At 49.7% G+C, this 15,327-nt stretch overlaps 1 protein-coding gene across 1 annotated transcript in view; it reads right to left on the bottom strand.

Moving 5' to 3' along the window:
* Positions 1-290: 290 nt before the first annotated feature.
* The window catches only part of LOC148815325 (pleckstrin homology domain-containing family O member 1-like), a 33,355-nt gene continuing 18,318 nt past the window's right edge, over positions 291-15,327 (bottom strand). The window contains exons 4-6 of the mRNA XM_088905854.1: positions 12,213-12,317; positions 8,339-8,440; positions 291-5,834 (exon numbers count right to left, since the gene is read on the bottom strand). Coding sequence (XP_088761980.1) covers positions 5,127-5,834; positions 8,339-8,440; positions 12,213-12,317 — 915 coding nt within the window. The 3' untranslated portion in view covers positions 291-5,126. The remainder of the gene's footprint in view (positions 5,835-8,338; positions 8,441-12,212; positions 12,318-15,327) is intronic.

Here is a 15,327-nt window from a genome sequence, read left to right as displayed (position 1 = left end):
TCTAGCGCTGGGTGCTGTGGAGCTGTCAGGCTCAAGTACTCAGCAAACAGAGGTGCGCCCTCGAACTCTGCACCTCAATGCACAGCTCTCCATCAGCAGTCTGGAGTCCTTATGGACACTGTGGTCCGGGGGGGAAAAAAAAACACACTTAAAAGGGGGCTTAATATTCGGAATGCCCTTTGAGGTGTCCTGCGCCTCACTTTTCGAGCCATCACTGGTTTGGGCTCAACCAGAGCAAACAAGGAGGTAAGTAAAGACACACTCGCAGACTGCCACCATACTGAATCCAATACTCTGTTCACAGCACATTTATTCACATTAAACCTCAGATCAGCATGCATCAGCCAGGTGATCAAGTCCTTTGCAATCCTGGACTGACTTATGCGACCGGCTTATTCATTCAGACGTTTTCAAGGCTTAATTTCAACGCAGACAGTCTTGTTCTGCTCCCGCGAGGAGCTGAATCTTGGCAGGATTCTGTGTTGCAGGAGGCAAACCCCCCCCCCCCCCCCAAAAAAAATCTGTCATTCCCCTTAATCCTTAGATTTCCTTCTACAGAGTAAAAGCCGTAGTCTCGGCTCCAGTTAGTTTGTTTAAGGCTTTGAGTCATCTCCTTTTTTTTTAAAAACAAAATGTTGACATAAAATCTAACTTCTGACCCTGATTTTGTTCCAAACTCAAAGTGAAAGAAAAAAACAATCAAGGGATTTCCCCCCCCCCCCTCCCCGAACCCCCTTTTACCAGCACCCCCCTCCCCTCCCCAAAGGAAGACTTGTTAAAAAAACAGACATGTGCATATAAGCGGTCAACCAAAACAATCCTCTGAAGAACCAGAGCTTTTCCTTGTTCTCAAAGGCTGCACACCTTTGCCGGAATTCCTCAGCGAAACAGCCCGACCTCGCCTGCCCCGCTCCAGCTCAGATCGTTTGGCCTGCGCCTGCAGGAGAAGGATCTGCACACGGCCCTTCTCGGGGCTCATCGTCCTGCTGGGTCGGAACGGCGTCGCCTCTCCAACCCGTCCCTTGGGAACACCCGGAATTTTGGTGCGCCGTCAGCCTCTCTCCAAGGGTGAAAAGGATTTGTCCCAGGGAGGATCCCCGTTAAGAGATTCTCGCCGACGGGCCAGGGACAGCTCTGTCATCGGACGATTGCTTTGGTTGAGCTCAGCTGTGACCCTTCCAGCTTCCAATTACGCCATCAGTGCAAGACGAAAAACACCCCCACCGACACAATAGCCAGCACGTATCCCTGTGTTAGTCAGATACAGGGAGCATCAAAAGAAACTCATTAGTCTATTCATGCACGCAGGATTTTCAAAAAATAAACTATAAGAGACTTGGGATATTGTTTCTGCCGCTCATTGTGATCAACAGATCGTTCGTGGCCATCACGCGCTTGAGTGACTCTGAATGGCTACAGAGCCACAAATCCACAATTCAAACTCAGCAAAACAGCTGACTGGATACAGGTGATGTGGAGGTTTAATCTGCTGGATGTCCATCCTGGTGGAAATTAAGAGGTCTTATTAATCAAGACTTTTTTTTTGCAGGAGGCTGGACTAAGTCACCTCATTTGGACGTGCAGGCAGTGAAACTGAGCCCTGTTCCCTGCACGTTCTCCCCATGTTCATGTGGGTTTCCTCCCACAGACCAAAGGCATGCTGGTGGGTAAACTGACTTCTGGGAAAACTGGCCCTGACCTGAAAGTGTGTGTCTGTGTGTGCGCTCCAGCTCCCCCGCTGCCCAGAACTGGAAGAAACAGTTAGAAAATGGATGGATGGACGTCTGCTCAATAAACTGCAACAGAAAAAAAAGGTTTTCCTAATGACTACAAATTCTTTATAGTTAATAAGACACGAGTTTCTTTTGATGCTCAGTCTAGTATTTTCTATGTAGCTGGTACTGCCTCTTATCTTTGGCCTGTCAAATCTATCTCCATCCCATGAAAGGGCTAATGAGCACTCTTATCCTCAAGCTCGACATTAGTCACTCAGCCGGCCTAATATTCGCTATCAATTATCAACAGATAGTTTACTCTAATGCAAACGCCAACCACACTTGTTTTCCTTACGTGTACTGAGATCGAATGCCATTTTGCGCTCTGAAACTCAATTTGTAATGGTTCAGAATGAGAGTTTCCACCAAACGCACAAACTATTAATTACGATCACCTGTAAAGAGCTTTGAATGGAGTGTCAATAAAGCATTATATAAGTGTAAAAAAAAGTATTAATTACTATTATCATATTTTTGAGGTATGTTAGAAATGAGCTTCAGGGCGCAAACATGAGCACGGGGCTCAGACAGCACAGGATCCCAGCAATGAGAAGGAAAGGCAGAGGGTCAGCATTCAGAACTAAAGACTGGACGGTACAGTGCTCACTAGACCTAGAGGGGATAGTACACCGTTCATCTTGGGTCCCCAACTCTGGGCCTGGAGAGATGGCGTGTCTCCAGACTGGGAGAAACCGGCCAACTGACCGATTCAGGTCGTTAAGAGCTCCGCTGCAAATGACCACGAGTCGACAGGCCACCCCTCCAGGCGCAGGAGCGGGGAAAGGAGGTAACGCGTGATCCGGAACTCAAAACCACGGCTTCCGGGTGCGACCAGGGCACGAAGCCCCGCCCCTCGGGGTTGCCGGGAAAGCTTTCACATTCACACGATTCCAGGGTAGCGAAAGGCGACCCAACGTTAACTACAACAGAAAATTATAATTACAATAATTACAGTCATTATTAGAATAAGATTAGTTTTTTTTTCTTATTAAAAAAAGCTTTTAAAAGACGAAAAAAAAAGAACGTCCTCCTAAAGATTGCCACAGCTTTTTGTACACAAGGTTACTTGAGCTCAGGAGAAAATAAAAAAATAACATGAATTATAGTAAACGTGTGGTAAACATGGCCTTTCTAAGCCTATTTGTGTTGAGAACCCAAAGTGGTAAGCATTCCCTGTTTACATACGATCCGATTTTAGCCCACAGCCCGATAAATTATTAATTTTTCATTACGTTTGCGTTTGTTGCGCATGAAACTCGGGGCTGGCGAGTCAAAACCGCTGCGCTACAGAAAAGAAGGCCAGTGCTTAAAAAAAAAACAAAAGATAATCCCAAAATACTACATTCTTGAAAGATGCTGTTGGACGACAGCCTTCCCTACTCGCCCGAATTGAGCGGGTTATTGAAGTCCTGCACATTATATCGACACAATCCTTACTGTCCACACGAACGCATTACTTCGACGTTAAGAGTCGCACGACCCCGTGATGCAACGCGGCAAAGAAAACGAAAGAGATGTTCAGACAAAAATAAGAATTTCATCTTGTTTGTCAGCCTTTCCCTCCTTTTTGACTGGGGGTTACGCGAACCCTGTGTGAGGTTTCCACACAAATAAAAGCTAGAGTTATTTTTCTTTCTTTACCGTCGCTGCCCCGACCTTGGTCCCAGGCGTCCCCTGAACTCCAAACTACATCAACATTTTTAAAAATAACACTGCCCGCGGAGCATGAGAAACGCAACAGCCTGGCCTAAAGCTTCAAAGTAGTGCAAAACTCATAATAATAGCTACTTTTATTGTAAAACAACAACGGTTTTCTGGCAAGAAATTCGATTTCGTTCGGTGTTGTTTTCAGGGTCACTTCATTCAGTTTGAGCCCTTTTTTAGCCTTTTGATTTTTTCGATAGCCTGTTCTTGACACATGCTGCGAACGTTTACAGTAAGGAAAAACTCTACTGTAACAGGACACTGGTCCGTCAAGAGGCTAGCCCTCAGCCCTAAAGGTTCACACCATTTGCAAAACCAAAATTCTGTTGGCCGCTGTTCGGTACTACAACATTCCTTTGTCGGTCCTCCTGGACATATTTTCTGGACGGAAGCTTTCATCCCGTGAGTTGTAATGAGGAGGCGAAAAGCATTTCTTACTGGGAAAAATACAGGTTGTAGAAGATCTACAGTAGCTGGGAAGCACAAGGGCTTCCCACAATGCAATCAGGCTGCGCAGCCACTCCTAGACATGGAGGCCGGTAGCCCTCTCCGACCTCTGGCCATTCCAAATGGATGGACCCCAACCTTCATATATCTTGTCACTGTGGTTCATTCTGCTCTCAATAAGGGGAACACTACAGTCTGGCCAGTCTGACAGAGGAATCCGCTGGGATTAACCATCGGAGTTCCAAAGGTCTGACGCTGGAATCTGCAGGGATTCCAATAGGAATTCTGAAGGAATCCGCTGGGATTCCAGTAGGAGTTCAGAAGGCCTGACTGCTGCATTTTTGTATGTGCCGGAGCTAGAATATTGCACTGAGTTTATGCAGGGGTTTAAATGGAAGTGAATATTTCACCCTGTGGTTTAGGCCCTGTCATTTCTGAGCTACAATGATTTCCGAAAGAAAATATATTCTTCTATAACCTCAGTTCAAATCATTTTGACAGCGCGGACGCTACCCAGAATCTTTGATTTGCTGTTCAGGTAGTATTTCTGTTACTCGACCTCGACCTTGGACATAACTGAGAGACAATCTCACGCTTCCAGTGTCAGAGAGTGTACGGTGGCTGAGCCTCTATAGGACCCCCAGGGCTGATCTCCCCCAATTCAAACCCCCAGGAAACCGACAGCAGGCCGGCTTCGGAATTCGCCCACTGTGCCAACATGGGACACCAAAGCAGAATGCTGGGGTTCCCCTCGAGGGGCACTGGGAAGATCTCGGCACCCCCTTAGAGCCCAGAGGACACCCCCTTCCTCTCCCATTCCAAAGTGCTGGAATCCCTGGCTGTCGGCACCGAGCGACACGGGATTCACGGACTCGTGACCCGGGCCCCCTCCCAGGAGCTGGCCACCCCAAACGCTTTCCCTTTCCAGAGGCGAGGTCATGAAATGCGCCGACAAAAGAACAAAAAACAACAACAACAGGAAAACCCCAGAAAACCGGGAGGGACTGCAGAATTTGCGGAGGACAGGCGCCAGCCGCTGCCACCGGGGGGCATCCCCTCGAAGCGAACAGGGGTGAGGGAGGGGACAAGGGGGTCACAGTAGGACCCTGTAGCGGTCGGGACGGGGGGGGGGAGGACGTTTCGTCTGCGCGTCAAAGTGGGGGACAGGAGCAAAGCGACTCTGTTCAGGTCCCCCGGGGGTCACATCATGCTCTTCCTGTACTGAGACTGCTGGGGGCTCTTGAGCTTGAGCTGCGAGGGGGACAGGGGCGCGGGCGACGGGTTCGGGTCCAACCGCTGGTACAGGGCCCGCAGTTCTTTCACCTCCTGCAGCACGTCCCGGGCCTGCCCCCACGCGGCAGCCGCCTCCTGCAGCAGCCGCTCCGCCTCGGCCCGGCCGCCCTCCGAGTCCGGACCCGAGTCCTTCCCCCTGCGGTCCCGGGTCTCCGCCAGCAGCTCCCGCGTTCTCTCCAGTTTCTGGGCGATGAGGTCCTGGAGCTGCTGGACCTGGGGCGGGGCGGAGTTCGGGGAGGCCCGCGAGCCGCCCTCGGACAGGATCTCCTCCATGGAGGCGCACTTGCTCTTCCCGGCCAGGCCGGGCCTGCGGGCCACCTGCGGGGTGCGGGCCCCGGCGGGCCCCCGCTCCCCCTTCTCCAGCTTCTGCCGCTCCCAGGAGATCTCCTTCCGGCGGGACGGGCTCTCCGCCTTGCCCTCGCCCGCCCCGCCGGGCCCGGGGGACTTGGGGCCCTCCGTTTCCGACCGGCGGCGGCCCCCTGCCAGCTGCGACACCGACTTGTCCAGGTCGACCCGGAAGCTCTTCTCGCACGTGCCCGGCCCCTCCGGCGAGGACGAGTCCTCTTCCTGGATGAGGTCCAGGGTCAGCATGCCGTCTGACGTGGAGGTCGATGCCTGCGGGGAGGAGTGAGAGGGGTCAGACGCCCGCCAGCCTGGTCTCTTCTCCCTCCCGCCCTTCCCTCTAATCCCGGCTCCTCCGGACTTCCTGTCCTCCTGCCGCTTGCTGTAAAGTGGAACTGTTTTTTACTATTTTTATATTTCAGGGGTTAGAAAGAATCGGCTCTGATGAGTGCATTTCAAACCGCAATAAAAGTCAAATGTACACGGTAACTCGTAAAACCTCCAATTTACATCCCAAAACAGATTCAATTTTCCAAAGATGCACGGACTACGTTCTGCGATTCAGGACAAGGCAACAAAACTTCCGGTGACCTGCTGTAGCCCTGTGACACTGTAAATAAGCAGGCCTGTGAATACAGCTCTGGACCAGCGATCTCTGGACTGTAGGGTTACAGTGTGACCCAGACTGGACCAGTGATCTCTGGACTGTAGGGTTACAGTGTGACCCAGACTGGATCAGTGATCTCTAGACTGTAGGGTTACAGTGTGACCCGGCCCAGACTGGATCAGTGATCTCTGGACTGTAGGGTTACAGTGTGACCCAGACTGGATCAGTGATCTCTAGACTGTAGGGTTACAGTGTGACCCGGCCCAGACTGGATCAGTGATCTCTGGACTGTAGGGTTACAGTGTGACCCAGACTGGATCAGTGATCTCTGGACTGTAGGGTTACAGTGTGACCCGGCCCAGACTGGACCAGTGATCTCTGGACTGTAGGGTTACAGTGTGACCCGGCCCAGACTGGATCAGTGATCTCTGGACTGTAGGGTTACAGTGTGACCCGGCCCAGACTGGACCAGTGATCTCTGGACTGTAGGGTTACAGTGTGACCCAGACTGGATCAGTGATCTCTAGACTGTAGGGTTACAGTGTGACCCGGCCCAGACTGGATCAGTGATCTCTGGACTGTAGGGTTACAGTGTGACCCAGACTGGATCAGTGATCTCTGGACTGCAGGGTTACTGAAATATTGCTCTCAATTTCGAGACGACAAATACTCCTTCCTCTGCCTGCGGATCACGTGGGGACATTTCCGCGGTGAAACGTCTGCTGCACAACCTGTACTCATTCGCTCATACAGCTCAGTACATCGGTCATTACGGTGACTAGTGAGCAGGAAGGGTCGCGTCACGTCACAGTTCGTGGGACCTCGAATGCCAGTTTGTGACAACATGGCGGCTCTACAGTATTTTCAAAAAGTTCACAATTTTGTGCTTCATTCGAAATGACAGTTTTTTCTATAAGGTTACCGAGATTTCCTAACTGGTCCGAGAAACTGGGACTGCAGTTCCCCTTTGAAACTCAACTACTGAACTCCACTCCTCGCTGGTCTCTCCCCCGTTAAACCAGCAGGACTGAGGCTCTCCTTGGGACCAGCCCTCCCCTGACAGTGTTCCTCAATGTGTTATTCAGTCCCCTCCCTCCTGCCAGCTTTAAAAGGAAAAGTCAGGCTTGATGATATTGAAGTAAAGGAAAAATATATTATATAGGGATTCTTCTAGCAGCTAGTAAAAAAGTTATTACACGAAAATGGCTTATAAAAGAACCCCCAACACATGACCAATGCGTTAATGTTGTGAAAGAGATCTATATAATGGAAAAAACAACTTTTTCTCTCAGATTGCAGGCAGAGAGGTTGGGCAAATACTGGGAATTGAACTTATCTCCCTACAGGGACCTGATTCTAGTTTACAAGAAAATATCCAGTGATATCTATGTGTGGAGTTTTTGGTTGTTTGTTGTGTTTCTTATGAAACAATTGTATTTTTTTTTGTATGGCCCTCCATTCCTCCTGGCAGAGTATAAATATTTCATTTTATATATACAATGTACCAAAAATGTCAGATGAAGGCAAATGTTTCTTCTGTTGTTTTGGTAAACCCTTTCATTGCTAAATAAAAAGTTTAAAAAAAAAAGGAAAAGTCTGGCACAGGATATCCTATTTTCCAATAACGTGTGATCATCCCCTAGAGATCTGGGTGCATATCCTTCCCCCTATATCCAAAATTCAGCATGCACAGGCTTTAAATAATTCTCTGAGCGCTGCTGAGACTAGGACAAGGAGATTCCCGTGTCAGAGGGTTATGCACAGGTGTTTCCCCAGAACTGGATTTTAAGGGGGTGCACAAGTTTGAGGAGTTGTTAAAGCAGGGCTTCTCTGATGGTTGTCACATGTTTCTGTCTCACTTTTTTCTGCCTCCTCCCTCAGTTTGAGCGAGAAGCTCGAAAGATTTCGTCCCGTTCGGGCAGAATTGCACTGTCGCCCAGACACACAGATTAAAATGCTTTCCATTTATTTTCAATCCCCTCCTCCACCCCCCCCAATGCCCCAACTCCCCAACTCCCCACTTCCAGGCAAACAAGTCGATGGTTTGACTGTGCACAGAAAAGCTGTCCCCCCCAGTGGCAGGTCTGTGCCCTGTGTTGTGTGGGAGTGGGAAAGGGAAAGGTCGTGGGTGGGTCCTTCGTGCTGGGCTGCCCAGGGGGGCGGTCCTTACCACGGCCATGAGGTGCCCGCGGGTGGGCAGGCGGCGGTTGTGGGGGATCTTGGCGCGATCGCGGGTGGGGTGGGCCAGGCAGCTCTCCTCCTCGACGGTGACCTTCGGCACAGCACAGACAAAAACACAACAGGGACGAGTGAGACAGAGCACCCCCACAGCACCAGAGGGGCGAGGGGAGGCGGCTGATGGCTATTGATTTGATCAGCTTCCTGTGCGCCTATCATTGATTCCCCCCCCCCACACACACACACACCCTGGGGCCGGCAGGCGGCCTGGACACGAGATCGGCCCCCTCCAGCCGTGACGTCACCCCCAGGGCCCCTGGGAGGGAACTGGAGGGGGAGGACTTGAGCTCGTCCACGAGCGGCTCCTTCAGTGACCAGGCCCGGCCGTAGCTACAGAGCAGGGCTACTGCTGCTGTGTTGTCCCGCAATTCAGAATGAGAGGCGCTAAAAACAAACACTGATGGCTCATCTGTTGTGTTTTGAATGTCCCTCAGCTTATTTCCATTACCTGCCCTTTGTATCTTTCTCTGGTATTCATCACGAACAATGTGGAGATTGTGTGTATATCTCCTGTGTACAAAAAGTACAGATTTCTTAAGGGAATCTGGGGGTAAAAAGCAACATCCACACTGTCTTTTTTTGACTTCCCTGACATGGTTTAAAATATTGTTTTGCTTGTTTTTCAAAACCCATGTGGATTCTATAACCTGGCGGTCTTTGGTGTGTCTAGAAGGGAGAAGGGGTTTATCTGGCCTTGAAAACAGTGTTTAAGAACACAGATGGTGTTAAGACAGATGAACAGTTAGCGTTCTTAATTAGAGGACTTCTAGTTAGAAGGCTGCAGATATGAAGAGGCTTTTTGACCTATCTGGTAATCTGGTGATCCAAGGATCTGCACCAAAGGATCTCGTCCACCTGCTTCTTGAAAGATTCCTGGGAATCTGCTTCAGGATGAAGGTGCAAATAAACACTGTATCGCTGATGCAGGATGTTGTCAATCCAAATTCGGAGTCTTCTTGGGTTTTGTCCTGTCTGAGCTCTAACTGATGCAATTGAATAATTACGTTGCTTAATTAGTTTTTCTTAAAGGTGTTATCACTTTAGCTCCTGAGCACATTGCAGAGCCCATGCCAGCTAGAAAATTCAGTAATTAGCTCTATTATGTCATCAGTTTAATAGTTGAAAATTAGAGAAAGGGGGCTAACAAAGGGACCTTAATTAGTCTGACTCCTGGGGGCTTGCTCAGGATTTAAAATAAAAAGACATGGGCCCCCCCAAGCATCAGGAAATGGGGAAATAAGTGCCTCCTGTTTTCTGCAATCCTTCTTCCCATTTGTGGTCAGAAGAGAGCCGGAGCCTATCCCAGCAAGCAACGGGCACAAGGCAGGGTACACCCTGGACAGGACACCAGTCCACTGCAGGGCAGACTGTCAAACACACCCACTCACAGCAGGGCCAGTTTTCCCAGAAACAAATTAACTCACCAGCATGTCTTTGGATTGTGGGGGAAAACTGAAGCACCTGGAGGAAACCCTTGCAAACATGAGGAGAACATGCAAACTCCACACAGACAGCACCCCGGATCTGGAATTGAACCCAAGGGCCCCAAGACAGCAATACTGATAGCTGCACCACCATACCACTGTTTTCTGCAATCTGCCAGTTCTCTCAAATCTGCCCCTATGCAGTGCGTCGTCAGTGAGCACAGGTTACCACAAGCCCGGCTGTTGAATTCAGTTCTATTTTTGTATAGCGCCCTTCAAAACAAGTTGTCACAGGGCGCCTTCACAGTTATTTCCACAGACTATACAAACAGGTTGGCACAATACAATAAATCAAAAGGAAATGAGCGTAGCTGGGTTTAAAGCAGTTTAATGTATCACAGAGGCTGTTAACGAAGATCTCTCCTCAGGAGCCCTGGTGCCGATTAAAGCCTGCTACAGCAGTGAATTCAGGTCACAAAGAGACGAATGTGCCGGAGCTCGCGAGGGGATCAATAATAATAAAAACAATCCGCCGGCTCGTTAATTAGATCCGTCTCTCACTTGCTCAGCGTGCTGGCCGTGCCTGCACACGATACGCCGGGAATCGTAATGAATGTGAGAAAAGGAGACATGAGTCATCCCTGGGCCGTTGTGCACTTTTCTCAGTCGCGGGCAGGGCTCCTCGTTTTCCCTGACTGTATTTACTCCCACGACCTGCCTTTAAGCTCAGCAGCAGCTAGAAGCGCCCTTTTCCACAGATGGAAAGATTAAGATCAGATCACTTTATTGGCCCTATACAATTTCTTGTATTAGGAATTTGTCTTTTTGCATACCCCAGCTTGCTCTCCATGAGACACACAGACAGGGAGAGGAGCTGGGGGTCAGAGCGCAGGGTCAGACAATCATACAGCGCCCCTGGGGCAGCTGGGGTTCAGGGCCTTGCTCAGGGGCCCAACAGAGTAGGATTCCTCTGCCGGCCGCAGGATTTGAACTGGCAACCAGGCACAGATCCTTAACCACAGAGCCACAGCTCCACCAAAAACACTAAAACTCTGCTCGTCGTAAGAGTCCTGCATAGGACGCTTAACAGATCCCACAAATAACAAACCCCAGAGTCAGTCTGCCTCGTATCTCCTGGCAGCTGCACAATTCCACCAGATCAATGTCTGTACGGTCACGGGCTTTATTCAAGCCAGCAGTTACACCTGACGTGCAGTCAGTCTGTCATTGCCACAGAGGGGAGAGGACATGGTGTCCGCCAAGGAAATTATTAATTATTGGACTTATTAATCTTAGGACCTGAACAGGATGATTGAGCCACCCTATTCCCTTGACAAAAGCCCAGGTGTCTATTTACAGCAAACATCATCAAGGATCACCTTGTCCTTGGCCCTGGTCTGCATGCTTTAAAGGCGACTAGTTAATGAATTAGAATCTTAATTGGGTTCAGGAGTTGCCCAAATGATGTGGGTAAAAGGGATTGGGGAAAAAAATGGGGGGTCCATTTTAGGTAAAGAAATTGTTTTTGTCCTTACACCCGAAGGTGTTCAGAGAGGAGCCAGGAAGCTGGAAGCACAGAATGGCTCAGAGATCCCCACGTCCCAGGATCTGTGCCAGCAGCAATCTGCTCTCTTGAGCTTCGTCAAGGACATAGACTTCAGAGTGAAAGACAAGATCTCACTCCTGGCCTGTAAGGCTCTGCGTGGGGTGGCACCTGATCATTTTTGTGACCTTCTCTTCCACTTGCTTCTAGGAGCTCCACTTTGATCTCCTGAGTCTGGCCTCTTATCTAATCTCGTTCTGCCATCTTCGAAGATCGGGGTAAACACTGCTGATGCTGCATGAATTTGTGCACGGTCTGCATTTTCACTGTCAGGCTCCTACTTGCAGCAACACGGTGGCGAAGTGGTTAGCATTGCTTCCTCGAGCCCCTGGGTTCAATTCCAGACCCGGAATTTTATATCTGTGTGGAGTTTGCATGTTCTCGCCACATTCGTGTGGGTTTCCTCCCACAGTCCAAAGACATTCTGGTGGATTCGTCGGCTTCTAGCAAAATGGGCCCTGGTGTGAGTGTGTTTGTGTATATGTGGCCTGTGATGGACTGGCGTCCCATCCAGGGTGTGCCCTGCCTTGTGTCCACTGCTAAGCCGAGATAGGCTCCAGCTCTGCTGTCACCTGGAAGAAGTGACTGGAAAAGGGATGGATGGGATTCTAACTGCTTTATCTGTACTGCTTCACATCGTCAAGGACTGTGATTTTGCCTGCAAAATGCAGCTAGAGTATATATAATCAAGATCATCTCTCTTCTCCCAAAAGAAAAGGTTGCAGCTTCAGAGGGTGTGAGCGCTGTTAGTGTTAGTGGGCGCGTGCTCAGGGGGTTACCTCATCGAGAATGCGGTTCTTGGCTCTCGTTATTGCCCCATTCAGAGCATTGATCCAGGACTCCTTCTCCTCCGGACTGACCGCCAGGAATACCAGATTTGGGACCTGGGAATAAGATAAGATAAGATTACTTTATTGGCCATATACAGTTTCTTGTATGAGGAATTTGCCCCAGCTTGCTCTCCATGAGACACACAGACAGGGAGAGAAGCTGGGGGTCAGAGGGCAGGGTCAGCCATTGTACAGCGCCCCTGGAGCAGCTGGGGTTCAGGGCCTTGCTCAGGGGCCCAACACAGTAGGATTCCTCTGCCGGCTGTGGGATTTGAACCAGCAACCTTCCAGCCCCAGGCACAGATCCTGAGCCACAGAGCCGCCTCTGAATGGAGGAGTAACGCAGAATAAATGAAAGATCTCAGCTCCCGTGTGCACTAAAACACAAGGACAGTGGTCACCTACCAGTACGAAAAAGATCGTAGGGGTGAATTATTTCATGAAGAGGTTGCCAACATTCTGCAACATTCTCAGTTCCTACCCGGGAACTCTGGAAAGCTGGAGTGGATCAAACTGCAGTGCATTGGGAGTCTGTTTCCCCTAGTTTTTCCCAGAAAGCAGGCAGGTGCACTGCACTACACTAGAGCATCCTTAACCAATCAAAAAGCCACTTGTACTATCTCTCTAATATTTGCCATTCTCGACATCAGGCGAGCTCTTGCCGGTGCTGATGCAGTGAAAGTGAATATGCTGCTTTACTGGGTTAGACATCTAGTTTAGACAGATCCATTTCGATTGGTTCAACAACAAATCAGGTTTCCAGAGCGCCTCAAGTCAGATGGACCGAAAGCACCATAAAGGCAGTTAAAAATACCAGGATACCACTAAAAAAATGTTGTTCCCTTCCCAGCAATCTTAAATAGCAAGGTAGCCGATTTTGCCTTGGTCAATATATTCTTAAACGGGACTGCAAAGCTGACAAGGCTAATACTTGCGACTGCTGTGGTTTCTTTTAATGGGACCACTGGGGCTGAATCACACAGTGTCGCTGAGCCCCTTCCAGACTCTGCATGTGCGCGGGAATCAAAATCGAAAAGCTTTAACGCCAGATCTGTTGGTCGAGACTCAGCCATGCCAGGGATCAGGGATCAGGGATGCCTTCAGAGCAGCAGATAGGCTCCCTTCGGAAAAACCAGGCCCAGACAGAAACAGGAAACAGGAAACGGGAAAATCAGGGGGAAAACACAAAACAACACAGAAGTGAAAGAGCCGGAGCGCCCTTAAGGGGGAGGGACTACAATCATGACCTTGTGTAGATCTTAACATAAAGGGATAAGCAACCGAACACCGCCTTTGACACTCTCCAGTGTCCTGCAAATGGAATGTGTCACGTATGGAAATCATCTGGCGGAACACCATGCTTTAACTCAAATCCGATCAAATGCATGCAAGGAATTCCCCGAAAACAAAGCGCATATTCAACCAGTCACTCCTATTAATCCCACTGATAGCTGGTGTGTGGGGGGCGGACTGGCGCACTATGGCTGCCGTCGCATCATCCAGGTGGGGCTGCACACTGGTGGTGCTGGAGGGGATCCCCATTACCTGTAAAGCGCTTTGAGTGGAGTGTCCAGAAAAGCGCTATATAAGTGTAAGCAATTATTATTATTATTATTATTATTATTATTATTATTATTAATCTTGTGAGCACATCCAAATTGTTCAACTGTAAAGCAAAAACCCACATTTTGACTTTGCTGTTCCAATATGATCAGCACATTTCGGTTCATTCAATTAAAACGCACCCTGGGGGACGCAGCATTCTGAAGTGAATTTTCCTGTATAAGCCCACTCTGTTGCAAACAAGACGCCTGGCCTATGTAAGCATGGAGTCTCTCAGGGCTGGGAGGTCACTTTCTATAAAAAGGTGTTGCGCACAGGCTGAAGTCTTCCTCCACTCCTTTCAGTGTGGACGCAGAGCAGCCAGTCACACAGGAAACACAGAGAGCCGGGGATGACTGAGGCCTTAAACCCTGAAGGGTGCTAAAATAACTGGCTACAGAACAGGAGTGAAATCTGGCCGTGTGAGCAGGAGACACACCCATCCTGTCGCTAGATGTGCGAGGGAGCGCGCTATAAAACTTCAGTGCTGCACCAAAAAATTATCCACTGATAATTCTTTTTAGGATTAATAATAAATTATAAACACGAGCAGCAACAAAGGAAGCAGACTGGCGGTGCCCACACTGAGACACACGGGAGTCTGGGATGGATCCCTGTTTCCTTAGTACAAACGCAGGAAGGAGCACTGTACTGAGCGACAGTACCGTGCAACGACTTGGACACTTGAGCTTATCTCAAAGGGACAAAAAGAAACAGGTCTTCTACGTAAGTGGAGGGAAGATCCTAAAATTCCTAGGGGATGAAGTTAAGGCTGCTTTCGTGTTGGACGTGCTTGTCAGCTCTACTGGGAAGGCAAGGCTCCAGCCACTTACAGCAACGACTCCCCCCTCGATCTCAGCACGTGGGAGCGTTGTATGTTCTTGTGATGGAGTCGGCCTGTCCCGTCTGCTTTGTGCCTAAAGGCGATTAGCCACATCAGAATTAATTACCCCGGACAGGATAAGAGCAGGCCCAGGGGTCAGGGGGCCCTTCCTGGCTAATCGTGGCTCGGGTTGGCCAGCCTGCCTGCCCGCCCAGTGTGTGCGTGCTCTCTGCTCCAGAGTTCTCCCACCCAGCCCTGAGCCACTTGTCCACCTGGACAGCGAGCTGAAGCACAGCGAGCCTGCTCTCCTGTCACGTTCTGTCTGTGTTTCACTGACGTGATGTGCTGAACTCTCCACACAGAACGAATGCACACAGAATGACAAAGAATGAACTGAGAAGCAAAAGACCTGCAGCTGCAATAAGATCAGATCACTTTATGGTCCCTATACAATTTCTTGCATTAGGAATTTGTCTTTTCACATACCCCAGCTTGCTCTCCATGAGACACAGACACACAGACAGGGAGAGAAGCTGGGGGTCAGAGCGCAGGGTCAGCCATTTATATGGCACCCCTGGAGCAGTTGGGGTTAAGGGCCTTGCTCAGGGGCCCAGCGGAGTAGGATTCCTCTGCCGGCTG

Source organism: Atractosteus spatula, chromosome 25 (assembly GCF_055471065.1).
Source record: "Atractosteus spatula isolate fAtrSpa1 chromosome 25, fAtrSpa1.hap1, whole genome shotgun sequence".
Taxonomy (NCBI): domain Eukaryota; kingdom Metazoa; phylum Chordata; class Actinopteri; order Semionotiformes; family Lepisosteidae; genus Atractosteus; species Atractosteus spatula.
The sequence above is the reverse complement of the archived record's forward strand: the minus strand, read 5'-3'. Positions and strand labels throughout refer to the sequence as shown.